General features: G+C 47.5%; 2 protein-coding genes across 2 annotated transcripts; one reads left to right on the forward strand and one right to left on the reverse strand.

The window, feature by feature from the left end:
* Positions 1 to 829: 829 nt before the first annotated feature.
* On the reverse strand, positions 830 to 26,819 carry LOC138352293 (E3 ubiquitin-protein ligase TRIM13-like). Its single transcript, XM_069304667.1, has 3 exons — positions 26,597 to 26,819; positions 9,913 to 9,983; positions 830 to 1,456 (listed from the first exon to the last, which is right to left on the reverse strand). Exons 2-3 carry the CDS (start codon positions 9,916 to 9,918, stop codon positions 1,082 to 1,084), a joined length of 381 nt encoding a protein of 126 aa, XP_069160768.1. The 5' UTR covers positions 9,919 to 9,983; positions 26,597 to 26,819; the 3' UTR covers positions 830 to 1,081.
* Positions 23,486 to 24,455, forward strand: LOC138352332 (keratin-associated protein 10-2-like). The gene is made up of 2 exons (XM_069304713.1): positions 23,486 to 23,569; positions 24,114 to 24,455. The coding sequence occupies exons 1-2, from the start codon at positions 23,486 to 23,488 to the stop codon at positions 24,453 to 24,455; spliced, it is 426 nt and encodes a 141-aa protein (XP_069160814.1).
* Positions 26,820 to 27,204: the final 385 nt, after the last annotated feature.

Genomic DNA, 27,204 nt, shown 5'->3' on the forward strand with positions numbered 1-27,204 from the left:
CTGTGGTCATCATCTCCAGGGCCTCCCTGATGGTCTCCTGCACCTGTCATTACCAACACAAACATTAATGGGGGAGGCTGAGTCTCCCAGGTGTACGGGGTCAGCTGTGGCACCTGTCTCTGTGGTCATCATCTCCAGGGCCTCCCTGATGGTCTCCTGCACCTGTCATTACCAACACAAACATTAATGGTGGAACCTGGACTATCATGAAGCATCTGGCTCTTAGTAAAGTAACTGGACTATAATGAAGCATCAGACTGAGTAAAGTAACTGCACTATAATGAAGCATCAGGCGCTGAGTAAAGTAACTGCACTATAATGAAGCATCAGGCGCTGAGTAAAGTAACTGGACTATAATGAAGCATCAGGCTCTGAGTAAAGTAACTGCACTATAATGAAGCATCAGGCTCTGAGTAAAGTAACTGGACTATAATGAAGCATCAGGCATTAAGTAAAGTAACTGGATTTTAATGAAGCATCAGGCTCTGAGTAAAGTAACTGGACTATAATGAAGCATCAGACTGAGTAAAGTAATTTGACAATATAAGTAATGTTTCTCTACACTGACCACAGTGTAGAGAAACACCAAGATGACAGGTGACTTTATTAATAAAAATGTATCAGGTATTAGAGCAAAAAGTTTCCAATATATAAAGTCAACTCTCATCTTGATGTGTCTCCATGTCAAAAGTGTTTATATAGAGGCAATACTACACTCAGTTGGGTGAGAACAATGTGACCTTCAGCAGCGTACCTTCACTGAGGTGTGGACAGTCTTGACATTTGGGAAGAGTTCCTGGCACTTCTGGAGCCAATCTTCTACCTTCATCTTGTACTCATCAGCTGTGTCCATGGTTGTGTCAACCTCCTGTAGGGTGTTGACTGGATCGAGCTTCCCCAACATGGCTTGCAGCTGAGTCTTCCCTTCCTCTCCTTGTGTTGTCATATCCACCACACTGGTATCCTCCAGTTCCAAGAGCTTCATTGCTGACTTGTTCTGCTCTACCAGAGCACAGAGTCTGTCCTGGAGCTGGAGGTGGTGAGTCTTCCAGTCTCCCAGCTGCCCCCGGTACTCCCCCAGCTAGGACAGTACCTCTTCACAGCTAGTAATGAGGCTGCTGATGCTGCTCTTCTGCTCCTGCACCATGGAATGTAACTTCTTGCTGATTCCTCTTGCAGAAGTTTTAATGGGTTTTGCTGGTAACGTTTTCTCTGGTACAACCTCGATACCTTTTAGTTTTCTGATAAGGGCCTCCATACCATAATTAATTGGGAACTGAGTAGCAGCTGTGGCAGCGTGCTCGGCACGGCAGCTGGGGCAGGTCAGCTGCCCATTCTTAATAGCATTGTTAATACACTGGGAGCAGAATGTGCGGCCGCACGGCAGTGTGCGAGGCCGTAGCTGATTGTCATCATAACTGTTAAAACACACTGAACATTTCTCTGGGTTGTTATCCTGTGGAAAAAATATTTGGTTAAGCTAGAAGAATTTAGAACAAAAAGTAATATTACAGTATTGTACTGTATTTACCGATATAAATTACATAATATTTACATAATTTCTTTGTACAGAGGAGCCTCGGTATTTGCACTGCTCATAATTCACACTTTTCGGTATTCAGACGCTGTGTTCATGTTCGGTATTCGTCTGTTTGCTCGGCATTCAGATGTAAACACGCGTCCCTGATGCATCAGTTTCACCATAGCTGTTGTTCAGTGCACAACCCACTACACTTTTCTCTTGGATATTTTTTATATTCTTATTGTAAATAAGTCACCATGTCACCTATGAAAGTTTGTAATATGAGCCAATCAAAAAGAAAAATGGTTAGAATCACGATACAGATGAAGAAAGAACTCACAGCTAAATATGAGAGTGGTACCTGAGTGTCAGCTCTTGTTACAGAGTTTGTTATGCCTAACTCTAGTTCTCTATTAAAAGAAATGTGTGCAAAATGAGGGAAAGTGCAAACCTTTTCTTGAAATTATCACCTTGACAAACTGTGTTACAAATCTGTTGAATGACAGTGCTGTCTCACTTTAAAAACATTTTAATGCACAGGCAAAAACAATCATTCTTGGACAAGTTTCTTGTAAGGAAAGCATTCAGTGAGTGTAATGAGGGAAACAGAAAAAGACAGAAAAGAGAAAGAACATCAGAAGCACAACTTCCAGAAGTTTTAATGTTAGGGAACTCCCCTGCCAAAGAACATCTCTCTTCCTCTGCCTCACTAGTTTCCACATATGCCATCAACTCTCCGAAGTACAGGTAAAGTGTAGTGTGTTAGCATTTATTCCACTTAATTATTGTATAACTATACAGTATTTATTTTTGTGGTTTGGAACTGATTAATCCAATATACATTATTCCTTACGAGCTGTACTTGGCCACACGTTGCTGTGGCTCAACAACACATGTTCGTTGTTGAGCCACAGCAACCTTCCCCTGTCTCCCAGTCCTCCCCACCATTCCCCCGTCCCTTCATCCTCCCAACCATTCCCCACTCCACCATCCCTTCGGCCTCCTAACCATCTCTCACTCCATCAACTCATCCGCCCGACAATTCCTCTCCCCCATCCCCTTACCCTCTTCACCATCACCCACTTCCCCTGTCCCCTTGTGCTCCCCACCATTCTCCATTCCCCGGTCCCCTCGTCACCATCCCCAACTCCCCCATCCCCTCATCCTTCCCACCATTACCCCCTCCCCTGTCCCCCCTCACCACCCCCCCCCCACTCCCGTCCCCTCGTCCTCCCCACCATTCCCCACTCCCTCGTCTTATGCATTCCCAAATGATCTGATGTTCCCATTAGAAAATTGGGAACATCAAATGATCTGATGTTCCCATCACTGAAATATAAGAAAAACAGTTAAAAAAAAAAAAGAAGAAAAAAAAAAAAAATCTATACTCACAAAATTTATGGAATGATAAAAACACAGCTCAATTCCAATGCTATGTCACAAAATAATTACTGTAGACACTCGATTATCCGGGATTCGAATATCCGGAAAACACCCTTATACGGTCAAAATCGTGACCGGATAAAGTTATCTCAATATCCGGCCAAAATGTCCATAGGAGCCGGAAAAACAGGTGTTTGTCCGGATAAAAATCTGGGCCGGTTAACTTGCTGCCGATGTTGCAATATCCGGACAGTCAGCCAGACAACGAGTGAATTGTCCGGATATGAAAGCCAGGCAGAGGGCCGTACCGTATTAATCCAGTACGGCTGTGGCTCGAGGCGCATGGTGTAGGAGGGGGTGGGATGGGTGGTTGGTATCGGGGGAGAGGGGAGCGTTGGGAGGGATAACCTGGGGGAATAAGGGAGATGTGGAGCGGCCTATACACTACGGTACAGTAATTACCATTAATTTTAGAACAATTCATCATAGCCAAAAACAAAAGAAATACTAGAAAACTAAATATTTTTTCCAGTGTTCTGACATCAATTTTCGTGTTACGTCTTCCATTTTGGTATCAAATTGTGCGCAATCTAAAGGCGCATATTTTAAAACTAATCCCATAATAATAAAACAATAAATAAACTTTAACAAATATTTTAACTTTTGGACACTTTAACGCTCATCACCACAAAATTATTTATATCTTTCCAGTGTTTTGACATCAATTTTCATGTGACGTCTTTCATTTTGGCATCAAATTGTGTGCAATCTAAAGGTGCTCATTTTGAAACCACACCCAGATTGATCAGTTAAAATTGTAATTTTTGACAAATATTTTAATGGATGATTTCAGACCGCGTCATCCGAGATGGCCCAGGAGAAAAACTGATGTCACTGGAAAGCGACATCGAAGCGTGAAAGTGATAATTATTAATACACTCACCAACACAGGTTAGTGACAACTGTTATAAGCCACCAGTCCCTCATAATATCCACCCCACCCAGTATGAGAGTTATAGTATTCCATACTTATACCATGTTTGGACTGGTTTATAACCCATTAATATGCAATACAGCATGTGTAGTTAGGTAGGTAGTACTGAATTTATAAGTGTTTCAGGCTCTCCAGACAACAGTATTAACAAAAACTCCATGATTTGCTCATCATCAGCTCTACTGAACTGCCTGAAGAACAAGAAGGTCAAAACTGTTCAAGTGTAGCCCATCAACTGATTACATCAGAGATAAACTTTAATGATACTATTAAATCTATCAGAATAGATAAAAACAATCACCACAGCACCAGGCAGATGCTCACTAAACTAGCTTATCCCAATGATAAGTAAGACCTCATTCAATCAGCTACAAATATAAAACCAATCTTTATATTAATGAGTGCCTTACCAGCAGCGTTGATCCTCCTCTACAGACTGCATCATATTATATTAATGAGTGCCTTACCAAGCAGCGTTGATCCTCTTCTACAGACAGCATCATATTATATTAATGAGTGCCTTACCAAGCAGCGTTGATCCTCCTCTACAGACAGCATCATATTATATTAATGAGTGCCTTACCAAGCAGCGTTGATCCTCATCTACAGACAGCATCATATTATATTAATGAGTGCCTTACCAAGCAGCGTTGATCCTCCTCTACAGACTGCATCATATTCACAAACAAAACCCAAATCTTATCAAGCAGTGCTACACCAGGAATGGAACGATCATTGCTAAGAAAGAACAGCAAAAGACAAGAAATCAAAAGAGTCCAACAATTACTAACTTTCTTTGTTGATTGTGACAGAACTGGAAGTCAGCGAACTTCCAATGTCATTGTTGAGAGTAACACATGAGTGACCAAGCCTTACTGAGAGTAACACATGAGTGACCAAGCCTTACTGAGAGTAACACATGAGTAACCAAGCCTTACTGAGAGTAACACATGAGTGACCAAGCCTTACTGAGAGTAACACATGAGTGACCAAGCCTTACTGAGAGTAACACATGAGTGACCAAGCCTTACTGAGAGTAACACATGAGTGACCAAGCCTTACTGAGAGTAACACATGAGTGACCAAGCCTTACTGAGAGTAACACATGAGTGACCAAGCCTTACTGAGAGTAACACATGAGTGACCAAGCCTTACTGAGAGTAACACATGAGAGACCAAGCCTTACTGAGAGTAACACATGAGTGACCAAGCCTTACTGAGAGTAACACATGAGTGACCAAGCCTTACTGAGAGTAACACATCAGTGACCAAACCTTACTGAGAGTAACACATGAGTGACCAAGCCTTACTGAGAGTAATACACGAGTGACCAAGCCTTACTGAGAGTAACACATCAGTGACCAAACCTTACTGAGAGTAACACATGAGTGACCAAGCCTTACTGAGAGTAACACATCAGTGACCAAACCTTACTGAGAGTAACACATGAGTGACCAAGCCTTACTGAGAGTAACACATGAGTGACCAAGCCTTACTGAGAGTAACACATCAGTGACCAAACCTTACTGAGAGTAACACACGAGTGACCAAGCCTTACCGACAGTAACACACGAGTGACCAAGCCTTACTGAGAGTAACACATCAGTGACCAAACCTTACTGAGAGTAACACATGAGTGACCAAGCCTTACTGAGAGTAACACATCAGTGACCAAGCCTTACTGAGAGTAACACATCAGTGACCAAACCTTACTGAGAGTAACACACGAGTGACCAAGCCTTACCGACAGTAACACACGAGTGACCAAGCCTTACTGAGAGTAACACATCAGTGACCAAACCTTACTGAGAGTAACACATGAGTGACCAAGCCTTACTGAGAGTAACACATCAGTGACCAAGCCTTACTGAGAGTAACACATGAGTGACCAAGCCTTACTGAGAGTAACACATGAGTGACCAAGCCTTACCGACAGTAACACACGAGTGACCAAGCCCTACTGAGAGTAATACACGAGTGACCAAGCCTTACTGAGAGTAACACACGAGTGACCAAGCCTTACTGAGAGTAACACATCAGTGACCAAACCTTACTGAGAGTAACACATGAGTGACCAAGCCTTACTGAGAGTAACACATCAGTGACCAAACCTTACTGAGAGTAACACATGAGTGACCAAGCCTTACTGAGAGTAACACATGAGTGACCAAGCCTTACTGAGAGTAACACATGAGTGACCAAGCCTTACTGAGAGTAACACACGAGTGACCAAGCCTTACTGAGAGTAACACATGAGTGACCAAGCCTTACTGAGAGTAACACATGAGTGACCAAGCCTTACTGAGAGTAACACATGAGTGACCAAGCCTTACTGAGAGTAACACATGAGTGACCAAGCCTTACTGAGAGTAACACATGAGTGACCAAGCCTTACTGAGAGTAACACATGAGTGACCAAGCCTTACTGAGAGTAACACACGAGTGACCAAGCCTTACTGAGAGTAACACACGAGTGACCAAGCCTTACCCTCCCTAACCATATTTATATTTAGACTTTTTATATTTGTATCTTAGTTACTAAATGCTTCCTTTTTATATTATTGGCTTCAGTTACATGTAATTTGCCCTCTTATAACTGTTACTACAAACACTTCAATTTTATACAATGTAATAATTCTTTGAGTGCCTAATATGTCTAGTTATCTGATTCTTAGCTTAAAATATTTGCAACTTATCCATGTATCTCTTACTACTAAGACTTCAATTTCACAAAATGTTATAAACATTCAACTCTTAATTTGTCAATGTATCTGAATCTTTAATTCATTACTTTGTGAATTAAAAAATATTCATTTAATTTTTCGCTTATACATACCTGCCCATTAATATTAACTATTAGTCCTATCTGTTGTATAATATTAGAGTATTGTTAATGGATTCTTAAACTTTAAGTACATGAGTGTCTCCTGCTTATACGTGTCTGTTTCTATTGCTTACCCTTATCCAGCTTGTCTTATTACCATATGATATTACTGTATTACAATCTTAAGAGATTACTGAATTTATAATTTGATTAATTATATGTATACTATTTTATTAACTATTTTGAATCTGAATCCATTTATTTATTCATGATCTTAATTATTTGTTTAATTCTCACTTTGTTCTCTCTTTTCTTTGCCTGTTTACATTGCATATCCTTGCCCAGCTTGTATTATTACCATATGATATTAATGTATTACAATAGTAATCTAAGTCTTAACTTGGCTAATTATTTGTATTCCAGTTGAATGATGGTGTTGACCTTGGTCGGCAGGGCAGGGCTGGTGAGAGCTGTGTACTGTACACACACTCTACATCGTCCACTTCAATATCCATATTCACTAGTATCAGATACCTGTGATAGGTCTTGGTCCAGATTTGTGTTATCAATATCACTGGCATGGTTATCTTCCAGCACTATGCCCTGTATGTCACCATCAGAGAGTGTTTTCTCAACAACACAGCAGGCTGGGGACTGGGAGCTTGCTGTGACTATGTCTGACATGGTTGTTACCTTCAACATGAGCCTGCCCACGGCCGCCCATCTGGCAACCTGGCAGACGCTCACTGGAGTCCTCAAGACTCATTCTTGTACCCGAGCTTTGAATCCTATAATACGCCTACAAGTGCCTTAAACAATACAAAAATATTTTTGTTGTTATTACACTATTATTATTATTACATTTGGGAGCCGGTCGGCTGAGCGGACAGCACGCTGGACTTGTGATCCTGTGGTCCTGGGTTCGATCCCAGGCGCTGGCGAGAAACAATGGGCAGAGTTTTTTTCACCCTATGCTCCTGTTACCTAGCAGTAAAATAGGTACCTGGGTGTTAGTCAGCTGTCACGGGCTGCTTCCTGGGGGTGGAGGCCTGGTCGAGGACCGGGCCGCGGGGACACTAAAGCCCCGAAATCATCTCAAGATAACCTCAAGATAAGATATGCACACGTTATATATAAGTATCTACATTTGTGTTCGCCATAACGAATACTATCATCACTAAATATTAGCAGTTACATATATTTGTTTTTTTAGTTGATGCTGTGGTCACAAGCTGAACAGCAATGCTGTTAGCTCATGCTGTGTGCACCAGCCATGGTGGCTCACACAGGACTGAGGCTCTCACACCCGGCAATGTTGCCCACGATTTTTTTTAAATGGCGTCTGTTTACTAGAGCCTTGAGGAAGCTGATGTGTAGCCGCGTGAACCCTGTGTAGCCGCGTGAACCCTGTGTAGCCGCGTGAACTCTGTGTAGCCGCGTGAACCCTGTGTAGCCGCGTGAACCCTGTGTAGCCGCGTGAACTCTGTGTAGCTGCGTGAACCCTGTGTAGCCGCGTGAACCCTGTGTAGCTGTGTGAACCCTGTGTAGCCGCGTGAACCCTGTGTAGCCGCGTGAACCCTGTGTAGCCGCGTGAACCCTGTGTAGCCGCGTGAACCCTGTGTAGCCGCGTGAACTCTGTGTAGCTGCGTGAACCCTGTGTAGCCGCGTGAACCCTGTGTAGCTGTGTGAACCCTGTGTAGCCGCGTGAACCCTGTGTAGCTGTGTGAACCCTGTGTAGCCGCGTGAACCCTGTGTAGCCGCGTGAACCCTGTGTAGCTGTGTGAACCCTGTGTAGCCGCGTGAACCTTGTATAGCTGTGTGAACCCTGTGTAGCCGCGTGAACCCTGTGTAGCCGCGTGAACCCTGTGTAGCTGTGTGAACCCTGTGTAGCCGCGTGAACCCTGTGTAGCCGCGTGAACCCTGTGTAGCCGCGTGAACCCTGTGTAGCCGCGTGAACCCTGTGTAGCAGCGTGAACCTTGTGTAGCTGTGTGAACCCTGTGTAGCTGCGTGAACCCTGTGTAGCCGCGTGAACCCTGTGTAGCCGCGTGAACCCTGTATAGCTGTGTGAACCCTGTGTAGCCGCGTGAACCCTGTGTAGCCGCGTGAACCCTGTGTAGCTGCGTGAACCCTGTGTAGCCGCGTGAACCCTGTGTAGCTGCGTGAACCCTGTGTAGCTGTGTGAACCCTGTGTAGCCGCGTGAACCCTGTGTAGCCGCTTGAACCCTGTGTAGCCGCGTGAACCCTGTGTAGCTGCGTGAACCCTGTGTAGCTGTGTGAACCCTGTGTAGCTGCGTGAACCCTGTGTAGCAGCGTGAACCCTGTGTAGCAGCGTGAACCCTGTGTAGCTGCGTGAACCCTGTGTAGCCGCGTGAACCCTGTATAGCTGTGTGAACCCTGTGTAGCCGCGTGAACCCTGTGTAGCCGCGTGAACCCTGTGTAGCTGCGTGAACCCTGTGTAGCCGCGTGAACCCTGTGTAGCCGCGTGAACCCTGTGTAGCCGCGTGAACCCTGTGTAGCTGTGTGAACCCTGTGTAGCCGCGTGAACCCTGTGTAGCCGCTTGAACCCTGTGTAGCCGCGTGAACCCTGTGTAGCCGCGTGAACCCTGTGTAGCTGTGTGAACCCTGTGTAGCTGCGTGAACCCTGTGTAGCCGCGTGAACCCTGTGTAGCCGCGTGAACCCTGTGTAGCCGCGTGAACGCTGTGTAGCTGTGTGAACCCTGTGTAGCCGCGTGAACCCTGTGTAGCCGCGTGAACCCTGTGTAGCCGCGTGAACCTTGTGTAGCCGCGTGAACCCTGTGTAGCCGCGTGAACCTTGTGTAGCCGCGTGAACCCTGTGTAGCCGCGTGAACCCTGTGTAGCCGCGTGAACCCTGTGTAGCCGCGTGAACCCTGTGTAGCCGCGTGAACCCTGTGTAGCCGCGAGAACCCTGTGTTTAATACTTTTAAATCTTACACGGTACTTTAACATGTATATATACAATGTACGATGTGCAGGCAGTTAGACCAAAAGTGTATACAAACAATTTGTGCTGTTAAAGGGTCAAGGTGCTATGTGCAGTTGAGAGGGTTAATACACTTAACATAACTAGTTAATAACACCATTATTAATACACTCACCATCAGTGGATATCGACATCAACATGATAAACACACACACTGGTAGTACAGTAAGAATAAAATTGTCCTTACCATCATTAATGGGCAGAAGTTGTGTTTGCTATCGTCCTGGGTAGCCGAGCAGAGACTGGAAGCAGTATTACCTATTAAGGCAAAAAAAAATAAAACAAATTTAAGGTTTCTATAACTAAATTTCTCCCACCAAAACATAGTAAATGTTTAGAAAAATTAAAAACGAAATTTTAGGTATTGTACTTTGAGCGGAAGTTGAGAGTGTGAGCAAGTTTAAGAAGAGCTGGTAGGAGTAAGGAGGGTGGGCAGGAGTAAGGAGGGTGGGCAGGAGTAAGGAGGGTGGGCAGGAGTAAGGAGGGTGGGCAGGAGTAAGGAGGGTGGGCAGGAGTAAGGAGGGTGGGCAGGAGTAAGGAGGGTGGGCAGGAGTAAGGAGGGTGGGCAGGAGAAAGGAGGGTGGGCAGGAGTAAAGAGGGTGGGCAGGAGTAAGGAGGGTGGGCAGGAGTAAGGAGGGTGGGCAGGAGTAAGGAGGGGTGGGCAGGAGTAAGGAGGGGTGGGCAGGAGTAAGGAGGGGTGGGCAGGAGTAAGGAGGGTGGACAGGAGTAAGGAGGGTGGGCAGGAGTAAGGAGGGGTGGGCAGGAGTAAGGAGGGTGGGCAGGAGTAAGGAGGGTGGGCAGGAGTAAGGAGGGTGGGCAGGAGTAAGGAGGGTGGGCAGGAGTAACGAGGGTGGGCAGGAGTAAGGAGGGTGAGCAGGAGTAAGGAGGAGGATAGGCAGGAGTAAGGAGGGTAAGGAAGGCAAGGAGGGACCCTGTCTAGCAGAGAGGGATGGAAGGAGGGAGTCAAGCAGGGAGGCTGGTAGGGGGGAGGGGTGGGTAGGCAAGCAGGGAGGCTGGTAGGGGGGAGGGGTGGGTAGGCAAGCAGGGAGGCTGGTAGGGGGGAGGGGTGGGTAGGCAAGCAGGGAGGCTGGTAGGGGGGAGGGTGGGTAGTCAAGCAGGGAGGCTGGTAGGGGGGAGGGGTGGGTAGGCAAGCAGGGAGGCTGATAGGGGGGAGGGGTGGGTAGGCAAGCAGGGAGGCTGGTAGGGGGGAGGGGTGGGTAGGCAAGCAGGGAGGCTGGTAGGGGGGAGGGGTGGGTAGGCAAGCAGGGAGGCTGGTGTGGGTGTAATAGGAGCGGGTGTGATGGGTGTCCACCCACCTGCAAACCTGCTCATCCACCCATCTGCCAACCATCAAACCCTTCTTCCTGCCATCCATTCATCCAGCCCACTTTCCTGTCAGCCATCCAGCCCACCCGCTCACCCACCTGTCTGCCCGCCCACTTGCCCTGCCCACCTTCCTGCCAGGCAGCTACCCACCCAGCTCACCCACCCACCCAGCACCACACACTAATTATAGTGTGTGTGGAAATTCAAATCACGTTGGCTGTGATACAAAGATTGTGAATGTTATTTTTTTTCTTCCCCGGTAAAACTCGGCTAATACGGATGTCGGGCTTAACTGGATAGGGGTCCTTCCCGTATAGTCTGGATAATCGAGTTCATACAGTATATATAATATATTATCCAGGATATATGACCTCTATCAAGCATATTTAGGTCATTTTTACATATTATTTAGCACTAATAACTAACCTTGCTTACAACTATTCTAATACTTAATTTCAAGTCCAAAACAAGGCATACATACACTTATATTATTAAACCTCTTGTCTGGAAATACTTTATATAAATCAGCCAAGCCTACTCAGGCCACACTCACTGAATGAAAGGTTTCTGATCTTTCCATATGAAAACACTCATAATAATGGCAGATTATTTTAACCATTGAGAACCCACGTAATATTTATGTTACGAACCCGGATCCAGCGTCCGAGCACGGAGCAGTGACGACTGCGCCATCTGTGGGTCGGCTCCCGAAACCCCCTCCAAACGGACGACGACACCTGGTGAGGACGACGAGTACTGGCCACAAGGGCCGGTTTCCAGTCCTGTGCAGCTCACAACACATCCGCTGCTGACCTCTGGTGAGGTGAAGCTCAGACAACTGCGCCATCTATGGAGTGGATAGGTGGGCGTTTGTGTCTGAGCCTGTAAGTGAGGTGTTTTAGTGTCCCTGTTATTGATGACGTGTCTGCTTACAGAGTCGACCTGGGACTGCTGTGATGGAAGGTGAGTCAGTCTACCCAAGGCAGCCGTCCCCATACCTTGTGCTTTGCTGCAGCCGCTGTGAAGTCGTCCCCCGGAAGAACACTGTGGTGTTACCCTGTCAGTGGAGTGGCAGTAGAAAGATTACCCGGGACCGACTGCTGGAGACGATTATCCACTGGGGTACTGAGGACAGGAGAGTGATTTGTGGTATCACACGAGGCTCCTGACTAGGGCGCTACCCTAGTATCGCTCGTGGAGTGGCCTGACCAGCCTTGCTGATCCGGAACCTGCCAGCAGACCTGCTGGACTTGTGGTTGACGGCCTCCACGGTGGTGCCCCCAGTGGAATTGTGTTTTGGCTGGCCTGTGTTTGGGGTAGACTCGGCTTGATCGAAAGATTCGTCAAGAGACCACGAAAGCACCGAGGACTTAGCACTGAGAGCGTGGATCCAGAGTCTTCAGGAGAAGACAATTGTGTGAATAATTCCCCTGTATAGTGTTAATACCCCTCCCCCTGTGTACTCTTTTTATATATTATTTATTGGTGATGGTAATTATAGTCTTAAGTTCTTAACTTTCTTTCCCTTCCCCTTTAAGTTACTTGCGTCACGGATCACATCCCTTGAAAGCCACTACTGGCTTGGGGTCGGATACAACTTCCTCTAACAACATCAGAGTAAGAACCCCGTTGCGTCCCGAGAGGGCCGTAACAATTTATTTATTTATTTTATTTATTTATTTATATATATACAAGAAGGTACATTGGGTTTGTGAGAATACATTGGATAGTACAGTATTTACATTCTTGTAAAGCCACTAGTACGCGCAGCGTTTCGGGCAGGTCCTTAATCTAGCAGACAATTTTAAGTAGGTAATTTCAATCAGAATTGATAAATGATAAAGATACATTACAAGAGAAAAATAGTGTGCAAGAGGCAGAGGTGTAATTAACGGAGGGAAGCGCGATCACAAGTTAGGTACCCAGTGTTAGTTATTTCTTATAAGACATTCAGGTATTCATAATTAAACATCTTATGAGAAAATATATAGGATTCTGTAATGAGAAAATGTGGCTAACTCTACAGTAGGCGGAAAAACACCACAATTTACATATTTGAAATCACAAATTTAAATATAATAAACCTAACAAATAAAGTATAGAGAAGACTCTTGTAATGTGATTCACTGACCACTTGGAAATTCAAATGCATTTTACCTACCAATAATACGCTAACATACGTTAGCTTGAATATTCCTGGAGTGACTCTCATACATTCTCTCTCTCTCCATATAATTTCAAACATTTCCTTCATATCAGAAAGTTGGATATACCAAATCTTTTAAATGTTAAACATCGACAAATTTAACATTTAAAAATGTAATTTACTGGTGTAAATGTGTATTTATGAGTGTATAAACATCTATTTAAATGTGTAATAAAACAAACATGAAAGACAAAAGCATATAAAGAATAAACTAGAAAACAGAATGTAGCAACTCTATGAATAATGAAAATGTTTGAAACATTTTATGTCATCATTCATTCATTCATAATTTACATCATTTACACAACATAATTTACATAATAGTAGGCATCCACCAGTCTCAGGAGACTATTGAGTTGTGCTCTGCTTGTCGGTCTGGAGTGGCCTCTCCAGGGCACAAAGCCAGGGTAGGTTGATATGCTGGAGAAACTGTTATCCAAGCAGCAGGCGCCGAAAGTCTCCAATGGAAAGGCAAACGCCAATACGATTGGTTCCAGCGCCGTCGCATGAACTGTCAGAACGAGAGACTCCAACTCCGGAGTTAACCTCAAGGTTGGTAAAGGAGGGCACAGGGATTCCAGACCCGGAGACCGCCGGGGTCGGAGAAGAACCAACCCAGCAAGGGGCAAGATCGACCCCAGCCTCCTGAAGCAGAGCTTGGGCTGCCTGAGCCCCAGGTGGAGGATGTCCAACCCTGCACCTATGGGTTCATCACCGCCCCCTTTCACCCGAGGCTACCTTCCTTCATGACCCACCAGAAGGAAGAGTAATAATTATTAATTACAACAAGTCGTATTATAATTATTATTATAATAATATAGTTATTAATATAATTATAATAATACAGAGTAACTAGGGCAGGGCGAGGAACAAACTATCTGACAATTTACATACACAGTAACATAATAACATACATAACATAATTAACATACACAGAAACAGCTGCTTGCCATAAGTCCCTTTGTACACTAAATAAAATGTTCTATAGTATTAAACATGGCATATTGTGGAATATAATGTTTACTACATGAATAAAATTCAAATACAGTGGTACCTTCATTTACGATCGTAATCCATTCCCAGAGACTCGGTGTCAACCAAAAATTCGGCAACAAAACAAATTTTCCCATAAGAAATAATGTAAGTTTAATTAATCCGTTCCACTCCCCCCCCCCGCCCCCCCCCAATAAAAACAGCGTTGAATGTAATGAAATGCCATTTTCTAGGTGAGACCCAGAGGCTCCTCGGAGCTTACTAGGCTGGTATGCTAATGTCAGACATTGGCATCAGTCATGTGTATGGAGTTCTGTGGGCCTACCGGGGACCACGAGCCAGAACCTGGCCCCCTCAGAGAGGCAAGGGGAGCAATGGCCTATAGAAACCCCCGTGTGGTTGGAAGCATTCTATGTCTGCCATCGACCGGGTCAGGCACCGAGAAAGGTAAGCATCCCAAAACAAACCCCTATTCTTGTGAAATTATTACTACCAAAAGCCGAACAAGTGGATAGAACTCTCCACAAAGAAACGAACAAACGATCATGACGTCACACGTCGCCGAGCCGCTGTCGCACAGCTCCCCCCTCCCCTGGAGAGGGAAGCCCCAGACCCCTCACGCCTGCTATCCACCAGTCAGTTTTGAAGCTGGATGTCAAAAAACACGAAAAAAACGCCGACCGGGGGGAGGGAGGGATGCCGGGGGAGCCTCCAGGTCTCACCCAGAAAATGGCGTTTCATTACATTCAAAGCTGGTTTTCTGGGGGGACCCCCTTCGGCTCCCTGGAGCTAACTACCCACAGAGGAAGAACGTAAGGACTTACCCGGGAGGCGGTCGTTGCTCACTACACAACTCGAAGTCGAGACAACTTGCTGCAACCGCCGACCTAAATGACACAGGCCTGACTAGGCCCAGGGACGTGCACGAGGTAACGAGTAGCCAGGACCCTGTACGACCGCCAAAAGTCCCGTGCCCGAATGTCAGCCCATGGTGCCAAAGACGGCAGCAAGCGCAGTGAATGTACAAACATCATGGGCATGGGGATAGACCGCAGGCTAGCTAGTCGTAAGAACTCTGCGGACGACCTGGGAGACCCACACCCGCGAACAGGGAAGAAAGGGAAACCGGATCAACCCAAAGCGTGTCCCCAGACACAGAGGCCGAGGCGCGCAAGTAACGGCAAAGAGCCACCACCGAACACTAAACATGATGCACCCCCGGCCCAACCAATGAAGCATCAACAACCCAGGTACCCCTCCAGAAAGCAGCAGTTTCAATCTTCACCAGAAAAGAAGGAGACAGCTGCAGACGAACAAAACCATCATGAAGACTGAAAGAGCAGAAACCCCTATGCCGGAGGAGAGCATGAAGCTACCCAACCCGACAGCCAGAGGCCACTGCCAACAGATAAGGAGCCTTATAGAACAATCCTGAACTGAAGGGGCCACAACAAACCGAGGAGAAGAAAGAAAATAGCACTCTGTCCAATGACCAGGGACGGCTCAGGCTGCGCAAGAGAGGAGCAGGCCAGAGGTGAAACAATGCATGAGACAGCTTGCGAAACGGCGCAGAGGTAACATCAAAACCGAAAGCAAGCCGAAGTGGCTCCACCAGCGCCTCACGATACGAGGCGACAGTATAGGGCAAGATGACGGCCCCAAAACTTCCACAAGAAAAGGACAAGGCCACGCCAACAAATGCAGCTACCGAAGAAGGAACAGAAGGAAAAGGAAGGGCCGCCAAAAACCCTACACTACCGCCAAGAAGAAGCACGCAGCTGGGACACCATCAATGAAGCCACCCGACCACCAACAGAAGGTGAGAGACTCGAGGCAGAACCAAACCGGCCCCGCCATGGGCCAATTGAGCCTAGGAAGATGCGGAGCTGCGGAAAGATCTTGGGTGACACCACGGAGCCAGCTAAGCCAGAAACCCAAGCCGACAAAGGAGATGGAACATCCGCCATACAGAAGACACCCCAACTCCCGCGAGCCCGCCAGGAGATCGGAGACGACAGTTCCGACTTGCGAAACTAGAGAAGGGAAACCAAGAGAACATGAAAATGCCAACAGGCTGGGTAAGTCAGGTAACCAGGAACCGAAATAGGAGGCAATAGGAGAGCCAAAAGGCACAAACAAAACACAACCATGTGTAGGATAAGAGGAGAAAACGGAAAAACACAAGATCAGAAGAAAAGCCCCAGCACCAACGGCCAGGGACATGAGCATTGAAGGAAGATGAGGAACGAAGAAGGCAAGGAGCAAAACAGGAATGAAAGGGACACGACCAACAACACACAGAGCCGCTGGTCATGTCCCAACAAGCCACGCCAACAACACAGATGTCTGACACGTCCCAACACAACACGAAAAGGAAAAAAAGGTGCAAAGGTACGCCAACAGACCAGTACCCGAACCAAAGAGTATGAGCTACGAGGATATGATCACCCACATCGACGATTGCCAAAGGAAGCGATAAGGAAGAGAAAGACCGACTACGGGACCCCAGGGGCACACGCACCAAGGGACACTGGTGGAAGGATAACCCAAACGAGCCAAAGAGACATGGGAAAGAAGTATTGCAGTGTCAGTAGTAGACAAGCGGAACGCATGAGGAAGCGATGTGGTAAAGGATGACACCACACACAGCTTCAAGCGCAGATATGATAGAGTCAAGCAGGCCCAGGAACCTGCACATGAGCAAATGACAGGTGAGAAGCAGGACCAAAACCCAGAGCCCAACTCCTGCAACACAACTAGGGAAGTACAACTAGGGAAGTACCGTACAGAAAATCCAATGTATATGGAAGGTCTAAGCTAGGCACTGCAAGACGTGCAAGGAAAGAGTGACCCAGATAAGACCATGAAAAACGGGGCCATGACCCCCCTTGCAACAATTAAACCAGAAGAACAATTAAGGCCCCAGGAAGAAGCACAGAAGGGCCAAACAAAAATCCATACCCAATCCCCAACACACATCCACAACATGAAAACTGCTGCAAAATGTCACCTCAGAACATCCAGACAGGAACACTTACCCCATAACATATAATCCCACCATTGTACCTCGAAACGTGGTGGAAGTAGGGCCCCCCTATCTGAACTCAAGCATGGGCTGGACATGCACAAGAGTGGGACTGGATGGGTATAAATAGGAGCTGCCTCGTATGGCCTATTAGGCCTGCTGCAGTCACCTGTGTTCCGATGCTCGTATATTCGTATCAAAAAATCACTAACCAGCACCTGGCCGAAGAGAAGCCAGACCGCATGAACTCACCTACAGAACGTAGGCACGAACGTGTCACGACACAACATAGCCGAGAAAATTCCGGGAGCACCGCCAGTGGAAGAAGGCAAAACCGCACATGCAGGAGAAGAACAAGGGTAGAGGCGAAGGAAGAGCCCGACACCCATATGCAGGGAAAACCCAGCGTCCTCCCAATAGCAGCAATCCAGAACACCCGCAGGAACTACGGGGCACGGACTGGAGAATGGAGAGGAACGAGAGCCGAAGCATCGGAGAGAAAAGGGACACAAAATCCCAGCTCACGTACACACTGCCCGTATCAAAACAAACAACCACGGCGCATGCGCAGCAGGGATGCCAGAAGTCGCGAGCTAAAGAAAGAAACCACGAATAGACTACAAAAATAGACAAAATAGTGTTGTTAACAACCGAATCCCATATGAGAGTACACAGGGCAGCCGCTAACCATAGTTGAAAAGAGCAGGAGAGGATCGAGAAGAAACATAGCACAGCATCCCATTTGGGCTACAAAGAGCCCAACTGGGCTCCAAGGACCCCAATCTGGCAACCCTGTGCAGCGCAGGACAGTGCACGGAGATAAGAGACAAACACGAAAGAAAGAAACAGGGCCGAAAAACGAGAAGCTTGGAGAAGGACCGTCAAGCCCCAGAAGGGACCGGAAGACGACAGACATTCCAAGAATACGGGAAGAAGCAAAACCTTCCCGATCCTAGTTTTTTACATATTTTTTCAATATTTCTGATAAGTTTTTCTCATTTTTTGCACTAAAGTTATTCAATAGTGTGTGTTTTGAGTAATTTATATGGTAAAATATGTAGAACATCGGAATCCTCATATATATTCATGTTAATAATATGCATCTATATTATTTACTTGGAAAAATACAACCTGTTATTTTTGGTGTTATTATACTGCATACACAATTTTTATACAACTATGAATATTGACTTCCACGATTATGAACCACCAAGCTGTTGTGGTGGGTGTGGTAAAGACAGTCTACCACACACACTACCTGTGCCAGCAGATTGTACCAGCAGACTGTGCCAGCAGACTGTACCAGCAGACTGTACCAGCAGACTACCAGCAGACTGTACCAGCAGACTGTGCAGGCAGACTGTACCAGCAGCAGGCTGTGCCAGCATACTGTGCCAGCAGACTACCAGCAGGCTGTGCCAGCAGACTGTACCAGCAGACTACCAGCAGACTGTGCCAGCAGACTGTACCAGCAGGCTGTGCCAGCAGACTGTACCAGCAGACTGTGCCAGCATAATGTACCAGCAGACTACCAGCAGACTGTGCCAGCAGCAGACTGTGCCAGCAGACTGTACCAGCAGACTGTGCCAGCAGACTGTACCAGCAGACTGTACCAGCAGACTACCAGCAGACTGTACCAGCAGACTGTACCAGCAGGCTGTGCCAGCAGACTGTACCAGCAGACTATCAGCAGACTGTGCCAGCAGGCTACCAGCTGACTGTGCCAGCATAGTGTACCAGCAGACTGTGCCAGCAGACTGTACTAGCAGACTACCAGCAGACTGTACCAGCAGACTGCACCAGCAGACTGTGCCAGCAGACTGTACCAGCAGACTACCAGCAGACTGTGCCAGCAGACTGTACCAGCAGACTACCGGCAGACTGTGCCAGCAGACTGTACTAGCAGACTACCAGCAGACTGTACCAGCAGACTACCAGCAGACTGTACCAGCAGACTGTGCCAGCAGAATACCAGCAGACTGTACCAGCAGACTACCAGCAGACTGTACCAGCAGCAGGCTGTGCCAGCATACTGTGCCAGCAGACTACCAGCAGACTGTGCCAGCAGACTGTGCCAGCAGACTGTACCAGCAGACTGTACACGCAGACTGTACCAGCAGACTACCAGCAGACTGTGCCAGCAGACTGTGCCAGCAGACTGTACCAGCAGACTGTACCAGCAGGCTGTGCCAGCAGACTGTACCAGCAGACTGTGCCAGCATAATGTACCAGCAGACTACCAGCAGACTGTGCCAGCAGCAGACTGTGCCAGCAGACTGTACCAACAGACTGTACCAGCAGACTGTACCAGCAGACTGTACCAGCAGGCTGTGCCAGCAGACTACCAGCAGACTGTGCCAGCAGACTGTGCCAGCAGGCTACCAGCTGACTGTGCCAGCATAGTATACCAGCAGACTGTGCTAGCAGACTGTACCAGCAGACTGTGCCAGCAGGCTACCAGCTGACTGTGCCAGCATAGTATACCAGCAGACTGTGCTAGCAGACTGTACCAGCAGACTGTGCCAGCAGACTGTACTAGCAGACTACCAGCAGACTGTACCAGCAGACTGTACCAGCAGACTGTGCCAGCAGACTGTACCAGCAGACTACCAGCAGACTGAGCCAGCAGACTGTACCAGCAGACTGTGCCAGCAGACTGTACCAGCAGACTGTACCAGCAAACTGTGCCAGCAGACTGTACTAGCAGACTACCAGCAGACTGTACCAGCAGATTGTACCAGCAGACTGTACCAGCAGACTGTGCCAGCAGACTGTACCAGCAGACTGTACCAGCAGACTGTGCCAGCAGACTGTACCAGCAGGCTGTGCCAACAGACTGTACCAGCAGACTGTGCCAGCAGACTGTACCAGCAGACTGTGCCAGCAGACTGTGCCAGCAGACTGTACCAGCAGACTACCAGCAGACTGAGCCAGCAGACTGTACCAGCAGACTGTGCCAGCAGACTGTATCAGCAGGCTGTGCCAGCAGACTGTATCAGCAGACTGTACCAGCAGTCTGTACCCGTAGACTGTGCCAGCAGCAGACTGTGCCAACAGCAGACGGTGCCAGCAGACTGTGCCAGCACATTGTGCCAGTAGACTGTGCCATCAAAACTGTGCCAACAGACAGTACTATCAGACTGTGCCAGCAGACTGTGCCAGCAGAGTACCAGCAGACTGTGCCAGCAGACTGTACCAGCAGACTGTGCCAGCAGATTGTATTAGCAGACTGTACCAGCAGTCTGTACCCGTAGACTGTGCCAGCAGCAGACTGTGCCAACAGCAGACGGTGCCAGCAGACTGTGCCAGTACATTGTGCCAGTAGACTGTGCCAGCAGACTGTGCCAGCAGACTGTACCAGCAGACTACCATCAGACTGTGCCAGCAGACTGTACTAGCAGACTACCAGCAGACTGTACCAGCATAATGTACCAGCAGACTGTTCCAGCAGACTGTGCCAGCAGACGATGCCAGCATACTGTGCCAGTAGACTGTGCCAGCAGACTGTGCCAGTAGACTGTGCCAGCACATTGTGCTAGTAGACTGTGCCAGCAGACTGTGCCAGTAGACTGTGCCAGTAGACTGTGCCAGTAGACTGTGCCAGCACACTGTGCCAGTAGATTGTGCCAGTAGACTGTGCCAGCAGACTGTGCCAGTAGACTGTGCCAGCAGACTGTGCCAGTAGACTGTGCCAGCACATTGTGCCAGTAGACTGTGCCAGTAGATTGTGCCAGTAGACTGTGCCAGTAGACTGTGCCAGCAAACTGTGCCAGCAGACTGTGCCAGTAGACTGTGCCAGCAGACTGTGCCAGTAGACTGTGCCAGTAGACTGTGCCAGTAGACTGTGCCAGCAGACTGTGCCAGTAGACTGTGCCAGCAGACTGTGCCAGTAGACTGTGCCCGTAGATTGTGCCAGCAGACTGTGCCAGTAGACTGTGCCAGCAGACTGTGCCAGTAGACTGTGCCAGCACATTGTGCCAGTAGACTGTGCCAGTAGATTGTGCCAGTAGACTGTGCCAGTAGACTCTGCCAGTAGACTCTGCCAGTAGACTGTGCCAGCAGACTGTGCCAGTAGACTGTGCCAGCAGACTGTGCCAGTAGACTCTGCCAGCACATTGTGCCAGTAGACTGTGCCAGTAGATTGTGTCAGTAGACTGTGCCAGTAGACTGTGCCAGCAGACTGTGCCAGCAGACTGTGCCAGTAAACTGTGCCAGTAGACTGTGCCAGCAGACTGTGCCAGTAGACGGTGCCAGTAGACTGTGCCAGGAAACTGTGCCAGCAGACTTTGCCAGCAGACTGTGCCAGCAGACGGTGCCAGCAGACTGTGCCAGCATAATGTACCAGCAGACTGTGCAAGCAGCAGACTGTGCCAGCCAACTGTGCCAGCAGTAGACTGTGAGAGCAGACTGTGCCAGTAGTCTGTGCCAGCAAACTGTGTCAGCAGACTATGGCAGTAGACTATGCCAGCAGACAGCGCCAGTATACTATGCCAGCAGACTGTACTAGCAGACTTTACCAGCAGACTGTGCCAGCAGACTTTGCCCGTAAACAGTGCCAGCATACTGTACCAGCAGACTGTGCCAGCACACTGTCAGTAGACTATATCAGCAAACTGTGCGAGCAGACTGTACTAGCAGACTTTGCCAGCAGACTGCGCCGGCAGACGGTGCCAGCAGACTGTGCCGGCAGACGGTGCCAGCAGACTGTGTGCCGGCAGACGGTGCCAGCAGACTGTGTCAGCAGACTGTGCCAGCAGACTATGCCAGCAAAATGTACCAGCAGACGATGCCAGCAGACTGTACCAGCAGACTGTTATCTTGAGGTTATCTTGAGATGATTTCGGGGCTTAGTGTCCCCGCGGCCCTGTCCTCGACCAGGCCTCCACCCCCAGGAAGCAGCCCGTAGCAGCAGTCTAACTCCCAGGTACCTATTTACTGCTAGGTGAACGGAGGCATCAGGGTGAAAGAAACATTTTGCCCATTTGTCTCCGCCTCCACCGGGGATCGAACCCGGAACCTCAGGACTACGAATCCGAAGCGCTGTCCACCCAGCTATCAGGCGCCCTAAAGTCTGGACTAGCAGACTGTACTAGCAGACTGTACTAGTAGACTTTACCCGCATACTGTACCAGCAGACTGTGCCAGCAGACTTTGCCCGTAAACAGTGCCAGCAGACTGTACCAGCAGACTGTGCCAGCACACTGTGGAAGTAGACTATGTCAGCAAACTGTGCGAGCAGACTGTGCCGGCAGACTGTGCCGGCAGACTGTGCCGGCAGACTGTGCCAGCAGACTGTGCCGGCAGACTGTGCCGGCAGACTGTGTGCCGGCAGACTGTGTGCCGGCAGACGGTGCCAGCAGACTGTGCCGGCAGACTGTGCCAGCAGACTGTGTGCCGGCAGACGGTGCCAGCAGACTGTGTGCTGGCAGACGGTGCCAGCAGACTGTGCCGGCAGACTGTGCCAGCAGACTGTGTGCCGGCAGACGGTGCCAGCAGACTGTGCCGGCAGACTGTGCCAGCAGACTGTGTGCCGGCAGACGGTGCCAGCACACTGTGGCAGTAGACTATGTCAGCAAACTGTGCGAGCAGACTGTGCCGGCAGACTGTGCCGGCAGACGGTGCCAGCAGACTGTGCCGGCAGACTGTGCCAGCAGACTGTGTGCCGGCAGACGGTGCCAGCAGACTGTGTGCCGGCAGACGGTGCCGGCAGACTGTGCCAGCAGACTGTGTGCCGGCAGACGGTGCCAGCAGACTGTGCCAGCAGACTGTGCCAGCAGACTGTGCCAGCAGACTGTGCCAGCAGACTATGCCAGCAAAATGTACCAGCAGACGATGCCAGCAGACTGTACCAGCAGACTGTTATCTTGAGGTTATCTTGAGATGATTTCGGGGCTTAGTGTCCCCGCGGCCCGGTCCTCGACCAGGCCTCCACACCCAGGAAGCAGCCCGTAGCAGCTGTCTAACTCCCAGGTACCTATTTACTGCTAGGTGAACGGAGGCATCAGGGTGAAAGAAACATTTTGCCCATTTGTCTCCGCCTCCACCGGGGATCGAACCCGGAACCTCAGGACTACGAATCCGAAGCGCTGTCCACCCAGCTATCAGGCGCCGTAAAGTCTGGACTAGCAGACTGTACTAGTAGACTTTGCCAGCAGACTGTGCCAGCAGACTGTGTCAGCAGACTGTGCCAGCAGACTGTGACAGCAAACTATGCCAGCAGACTGTGTCAGTACGCTGTGTCAGCAGACTGTGGCAGCAGACTGTGACAGCAGACGGTGCCAGCAGACTGTACCAGTATAATGTACTAGCAGAATGTGCCAGCAGCAGAGTGTCCCAGCAGACTGCGCCAGCATAGTGTACCAGCAGACTGTGCCAGCATAGTGTACCAGCAGACTGTGCCAGCATAGTGTACCAGCAGACTGTGCCAGCATAGTGTACCAGCAGACTGTGTCAGCATAGTGTACCAGCAGACTGTGCCAGCATTGTGTACCAGCAGACTGTGTCAGCATAGTGTACCAGCAGACTGTGCCAGCATAGTGTACCAGCAGACTGTGCCAGCATAGTGTACCAGCAGACTGTGCCAGCATAGTGTACCAGCAGACTGTGCCAGCATAGTGTACCAGCAGACTGTGTCAGCATAGTGTACCAGCAGACTGTGCCACCATAGTGTACCAGCAGACTGTGTCAGCATAGTGTACCAGCAGACTGTACCAGCAAACTGTACCAGCAGACTGTACCAACAAACGTGTGCCAGCAGACTGTGCAAGCAGCAGACTGTGCCAGCAGACTGTGCCAGCAAACTGTGCCAGCAGACTGTGCCAGCAGACTGTGCCAGCAGACTGTGCCAGCAGCAGACTGTGCCAGCAGCAGACTGTGCCAGCAGCTGACTGTGCCAGCAGCAGACAGTGCCAGTAGACTATGCCAGCAGATTGTACTAGCAGACTTTACCAGCAGACTGTGCCAGCAGGCTGTACCAGCAAACTGTGCCAGTAGACTGTGCCAGCAGACTGTGCCAGCAGACTGTGCCAGCAAACTGTGCCCAGCACACTGTGCAAGCAGCAGACTGTGCCAGCAGCAGACTGTGCCAGCAGCAGACTGTGCCAGCAGCAGACTGTGCCAGCAGCAGACTGGGCCAGGAGACGAAACAAAAGGAGTCACAAGGTACTACACACATTACTAATTCTCAGCACAATGTTATTATTACCAGCAAGCTGACAACAACAGTGTGTAAATTAATACATTTAAATAAGACCATGTGTGTGTGTGGACCATTTGTATACTACAACATATTGTGTGTGTGGACCATTTGTATACTACAGCATATTGTGTGTGTGGACCATTTGTATACTACAACATATTGTGTGTGTGGACCATTTGTATACTACAACATATTGTGTGTGTGGACCATTTGTATACTACAACATATTGTGTGTGTGGACCATTTGTATACTACAACATATTGTGTGTGTGGACCATTTGTATACTACAACATATTGTGTGTCTGCATATTAGTGATACAATTATTATACCCGTATTCATAGGAAAATAAGTGTTTTTGCTGTTATTACATTGCATATATATATATATATATATATATATATATATATATATATATATATATATATATATATATATATATATATATATATATATATATATATATATATATATATATATATATATAATGTACACACACACACTAGCTGTACCCGGCCACGCGTTGCTGTGGCTCAGCAACACATGTGCGTTGCTGAGCCACAGTAACCTTTCCCCGTTTCCCGGGCCTCCCCACCATTCCCCCCCCTTCCCCCTGTCCCCTTGTCCTCCCAACTCCCCGATCCCCTAGTCCTCCCCACCATTCCTCCCTCCCCGGTCCCTTTGTCCTCCCCACCACTCCCCACTCCAGCATCCCCGTCCTCCTCCTATCAATTCCCCATTCCACTGTACCCTTGTCCTCCCTACCATTCCCTCTTCCCTCGTCCGATGCATTCTCAAATGATCTGATGTTCTCATAAAAAAATTTGGAACATCAAATGGTCTGATGTTCCCTTCACTGAAATATAAGAAAAACAGTTAACAAATGAAAAGAAAAACAATGAAAAATTAAAAATAAAATAAACTATTCTCATGAAATTAACGGTATGGTAAACAACACAGCTTAATTTCAAAGCAATGTCACACAGAATAATTAAGTCAAAATGAAAATAAATCGAAAACTATGAAAATTCAATTTATCAATGAAATCGAAAACATTGAATTGGAAACATATTTAGTATAGCTTCGATTGCTCTTACATTCAATAGATGGCGCTGTTTAAAAAAAAATGTTTTTACCTGTCACAGGTGTGACATCTATACCTACACTCACGAAATGAACGGTATGGGAAACAACACAGCTCAATTCCAATGCAATGTCACACAAAATAATTAAATCAAAATTAAAATCGAAATCCATGAAAATTCAATTTGTCACTGCAATTGGAAACATTGAAATGGAATTGTAACATGTTTAGTATAGCATGTGCTGCTCTTACGTGCAACAGATGGCGCTGTTTCTTACAAAAAAAAAGAATGATTTTACCTGTCACAGGTGTGGTATCTATATCAACGGTATATAAAAACATGCGCATATTCGAATGGAACGTTGTATCAGAATTTCAAAGCAATTGGTGAAGAACTTTGGGAGATTACAGCGTGTATTGCTCCTACATCCAACATATGGCACTGTTTTTCAAAATAAGCATGTTTTTTTCCTGTCACAGGTGAGGCATGTATATAGTAGGTATATAAAAACACCTGCCTATTCAAATGCCACGTTGTATCAAAATTTCAAAGCAATCGGTAAAGAGGTTTAGAAGATTTCTCACATGAAAAACAGTTTAAAAAAAAATCTGTCAAAGGTGTGATATCAATATAGTATGTATATAAATACCTTGCTCGTATGCAAACTGAACATTGTGTGAAAATTTCAAAGCAATCAGTGAAGAACATTCGGATATTAGCGATTTTTAACAAATGAACATTTCCATTTTTATTTATATAGATTATATAGGCTAATGTTCACACCCCAACAATGCCATAGGCATATAATTCACCCTAACAATTTCATAGGCCCACGTCCACACCCCAACAATTCTCTAGGCCAGTCCCCAACCGAACAATTTAATAGGCCTATATCCAAACCTGAATATATAATTCACCCCATCAATTCCTTAGGCCCATGTCCACACCCTCAACAATTGTTTAGGCCTATTTCCAGACCCCAACAATTGCATGTTGGGGTGTAAGACAATGGTGGAGCAGAAAGTACTCCAGTACTTACGGAGGATGATGAGAGTGCGAGGAACAAGGTGGTCAGGTGGAGCCAGTGACTCCTTCCTTCAACAGTTTTGTCTCTCCCTCGTGGTATATCCTCAATGTCTTCAGTGGTGTGGCCTCACCACACACTTACACTGCCATAAGTGTCCTGAGAGTACTGTGGGAGGGACAATTTGGCGGGTATTGTGGACACAGGAGACCGTCTCTAAGACAGTGAGGAGCATCAGTGTTATCTTCTTGATGGTAGCTGCAGTTCTTCTTATCAGAGTTGTTGTTGATTAAGTGGCGATATTGTTATCAGTTGAGGAGCGGCAGTGTTATCTCACGGGTCATCGTCTACACATCGTGTAGCAGCTTGCTTTTGTTGTGATGACGTCACTCGCTCGCTTCCCCGCCATCTTGCTCCGGACATTTTCTTTGGTTACTGATCTCTGCCGAAACTGACTTTTTAATTGTCTTTATTTATATACACAGGATTTTATTTATATATATATATATATATATATATATATATATATATATATATATATATATATATATATATATATATATATATATATATATATATATATATATATATATAAAGAAGGTACGATGGTTTATTAGAGAGCA

This window comes from Procambarus clarkii, chromosome 53, assembly GCF_040958095.1.
Source record: "Procambarus clarkii isolate CNS0578487 chromosome 53, FALCON_Pclarkii_2.0, whole genome shotgun sequence".
Classification (NCBI taxonomy): domain Eukaryota; kingdom Metazoa; phylum Arthropoda; class Malacostraca; order Decapoda; family Cambaridae; genus Procambarus; species Procambarus clarkii.